General features: G+C 45.4%; 1 protein-coding gene across 3 annotated transcripts in view; it reads left to right on the top strand.

Annotated features, from left to right (window-relative positions):
* The window catches only part of LOC109296158 (trichohyalin-like), a 41,773-nt gene that overhangs the window by 5,077 nt on the left and 32,772 nt on the right, over positions 1-3,924 (top strand). For 2 of the 3 annotated variants that reach the window (XM_019515416.1, XM_019515417.1), the window contains exon 2: positions 1,047-1,412. In XM_019515416.1, the coding sequence (XP_019370961.1) occupies positions 1,047-1,412 (366 nt within the window). Of the gene's footprint in view, positions 1-1,046; positions 1,413-3,924 lie in introns of those variants that run through there. The other variant, XM_019515418.1, reaches the window with a different exon arrangement.

The raw sequence follows: 3,924 nt of genomic DNA, 5'->3' as shown, positions 1-3,924 counted from the left end.
TAGTAGACCCCCAGTGTTAGATCCCTCTCCCCATGGCCCCCTTGTATCTTGAAGGACCCGGGCAACTATAGGCCCATTCATGCTTAATTGATGAGAGTAGTAGCAGTATATGGGATAGAGGCATTTTCAAATCCCGTGGAACCTCTTGTCTGCTCTTTTGCATGGCAACACCCCCAAATCCCTAACCTAGAAGAGTAATCATGTGCAATAGCAATGTCAGCCTCTCAGCTCTGGGAACAAAACAAAAGGGCTGAGTTTTGCTGGAAGGTATATTGGTTTTTATTTTTTTTGTCATGCTGCTTGGCACTTGTTTGGTTTTCCGTGACTTTCAAATATTCAGTTTCTTCCTCATCTTCTGAACTAGTAAAAGCTGGCTTTCACCCTGCCTGAATTCCTTAAATTCCTTCTTTAAGTTCTGGCATCTCCTTTTAGATGGTTCACTGCCAGTTTAACTCATCAAAAACTGAACTCCTAACTCGTCTCCTGAACTCATTCTTCCTCCCATTCTCCGTCACCATTATCAATTCTATAGTTACATCCTCTTTTCACTCCAGCCCAGAACGTTCTATTCTGTTTGAAACTTCCCTCTCTTTACCTTGCATGTCCAGGAGAAATGCCAAAATTGCTGTTATCTTGCTAGTTCTGATATTTGGCCTTTTCTTTGTGTCCACGATTCGAAGAACCCTAGAACAGAGGAGTTTGAAGTAATATTAATTTAAATAGTGACTAAGATCAGTGAGCTTGCAGTTACCACACCGATTACAGAGACAGTACGTAGGAAACTGCAGTGTCAATTTTAGCCTCATCACTGACATCATGGCCCTTGGTGTTAGCAATTACACAGCAATTCTCCTCAAACACCTCTGAAAGACCAGCATTGAATTTTCATTTCTATACTGAGAATTTCCTGGGTTTTTACAACATCCCCTGTTAAGTCGAAAGTGCCATGTTTTTTATCAGTTTTTCAAAAGTTCTGTTATAAAATATTTCCTTTCTGAATTGCTGGGTTTTTTTTTAGTTGGGTTAAAATTTTGTCTTTTGTGCAGGTGGTAAAATGGCGCAGTGAGTTAGTCAAATGTTCTCTCAGTACCGTCACTGAAGCAGCAGCATGGATTAGAGCCCTGCAGTGTGGGGATGGTGCAGAAGCTGCGTGTGCCTTGGCTGCAGCATTTGAAGATCCCGGGTGCCAGGCAGTGTACCTGGTCACGGATGCTGTCCTTGAGAGCACTTCAGAGGAAATCTGTCACTTTCTTATAGAGACTGGGGAGTCACGCCCTGTGCACACTGTATACCTGGTGGGAAATCCAGGTGATTTTGAAAGCCACACACAAAAAATAATGGAAAAAGTAGCCAGACAGTCTGGAGGATCCTTTAGGGTGATCAGCCTCCACACAGCTAGTGCTTCAGATGAGGTAAGTCAATAACAGTAGATTCAGGTGAAATGGGTTTTTAACAGTGTGTGTTCAGAGAGACAACATTTCACAAAACTGAGCCAGTCAGAGGCACATCTTTCCTGCATTCTGAAAAGTTCACTGCATATTTTATCTGGCTTCCTGCAAACGAAGCTCTCCATGAATAACACAAGGCAATAGATTCCGAAACTCTCTTACAGGTTTTCTTTGAAATCCCAAGCCTGTTCACATGCTGTTCTAATGAATACAAAGTATTCATCACTTAGTTTCATAACTGGGAGTGCAACACAGGCAGCCCCTAGGTGGCAAGAGAACTTCTCATGTCATTCTTGAACTATATCTGAGAACAGTTCTTGGGATAACATTCAACTATAATAGGGTATATAACTCAGTTGACTCCACCAGATCTGAGCTTAGCCTATAAAACGGGCTTTAGAAAGCTTCTGTTATTAGATTTTAGTATGAGGCAGGTGAGGACATTGTGATGTGGAAGGAGATCTTGCAGGAACTCTATGCAAAAAAGAATGCCATGGCCCCTGCCACTTGATTTTCTGTTTACTTTGCTAGCTGGCTCTGAAGCAGTGATGGCTGAGAGTCCTCCTGAGCTGTCCTGCTGCTATTTAGTCTACCGTCAGGCAGGTCGTGTTGAATATTGTCCTTTTAAATAAAAATAATAATATAAAACAGTTAATTTTTGAAACCGGTATGACTAATAACAGTTAGCAGCTGGCATATGATTTGCAATTTTTTTCATCATATCGCCCACATCTTAGTAAAAGGATTATGTGGTACACTATTCTCCCTGCTTTTCACAATCATGTAACAGCTTTGTAGTAACTACACAACTGCTTATGTAGAATGGGAGAAAACTAATTAGGTATGTGTTTTATATGTGCTTGATGGAACACACATTTTGTCTTTTTTGGAGGAAAGTGGAGTATTCATTACTATGTCAATACTTTTGTTTTTTCTTTATCTCTTCTTCCCTTCTGTTCTCCCTCCCTCTCTTTCCCTTCCTTCCCACCTTTTAAGCTCTCTGGTATGTGCTTCCCTATTTATGGTCCTTTTTGTCCTTCTGACCCCTTCCCAAGTTACTTAGCCACCTGGCCCTGTTCTCTATCCTACTGCAGTGGACATTCCTCTCCCAGTGATGGTTTGGCCTTAGAAGGCAGCTTCTGGTTTTCCTAGTTGGTTCCACTAAACTGACTTCTCCCATCCAGTTTTTTTCACAGACTTCATGACTGTTGTTTGTATAGGAGAGCTTGGAAACCTGTAAAAGAAGCTGGAAACTGGAAGAGGTGACACCATGGATAGAAACAGACACATCCCACCACAGCTGATCCACTTTATTCGGTGATGTGTTCCCCTTGTCTAGGATTCCCTGTGTCCCTTGCTGCCTTGTTATCAGGACCCATGCCAGGTCCCTCAGTGACCTGTGCTTCACATGGAGGCAGAGGTCAGAATGGGTCTTGGCATGGGACAGAGCAGCGGTGCAGCACAGTGTAAAAGCCAGGGAATCCCTAGCACCCTGTGCCTCCACAGTGGAACCCATTGAAGCCCATGCTTCGCATAGAGGCATGGGTCAGCACAGGTTCTGTTGTGGAAGCATAGGACACTGGGAATTTCCTGGCTCCAATGCCACCCCATGGCTCCTTGCCATGACCCATGCTGTCCTGTGCTTTATGCGGAGGCACAGATCAGCACAAGGCAGTGCAGAGGTGTGGGGTAATGTGGGAACCAGAGAATGCCTGGAGCCCCATGCCTCCACTTGGGACCCACATACCCTGTGCTTCATGCAGGGGTACAAGTCAGCATGGGGCAGGGTGGAAGTGTGGGGTGGTGCAAGAGCTGGGGAAGCCCTGGTGCCTGGTGCCTCCGCACTGGGACCCAAGGTGATCCGTGCCTCCAAGTGAAACCCAAGCTTTCCCCGCTTACCCCAGGGAAATCCCCAGGGGCATATCTGGGTAAGTAGGGAAACCCTGACTTTCCCTGCTTACTGAAATGCATCCTCAGAGATCCTGGTGGTGCATCTCAATAAGCAGGGAAAGCTAGGTAGGTGCTCCAGCAGCTTGAGGGGCCCAGTTCTGCCCAGGAATTTCCAGGGTGGATAGGATTGGGCCCCTCAAGCTCCCGGAGCAGGCAGCTGAGAATGCAGGTAGCTTTGGATGGTCCGTACTGTCCTGCCATAAGCAAATAGATGTCTGCCACAGCAAAGAGGCACAAATTATTACTACCTTTTGTAGCAGCCACAAATTTGGGCATTTTGGGCACGGCAAAAAGTATGGACATCTGTTTGCTTTCACTTTGTGCTGCCATAAAAATGTTTATAGTTTCGTAGTTGGTAGGGTCAGAAGGGACCTGAGCAGATCATCAAGTCCGACCCCCTGCTATGGGCAGGAAAGAATGTTGGAGTCAAATGACCCCGGCCAGGTGATTATCTAGCCTCCTTTTGAAGACCCCCAGGGTAGGAGTGAGAACCACTTCCCTTGGAAGTTGGTTCCAGATCCTAGCC

This window comes from Gavialis gangeticus, unplaced genomic scaffold, assembly GCF_001723915.1.
Source record: "Gavialis gangeticus isolate Ggan-Ray unplaced genomic scaffold, GavGan_comp1, whole genome shotgun sequence".
NCBI lineage: Eukaryota > Metazoa > Chordata > Crocodylia > Gavialidae > Gavialis > Gavialis gangeticus.
The sequence above is the reverse complement of the archived record's forward strand: the minus strand, read 5'-3'. Positions and strand labels throughout refer to the sequence as shown.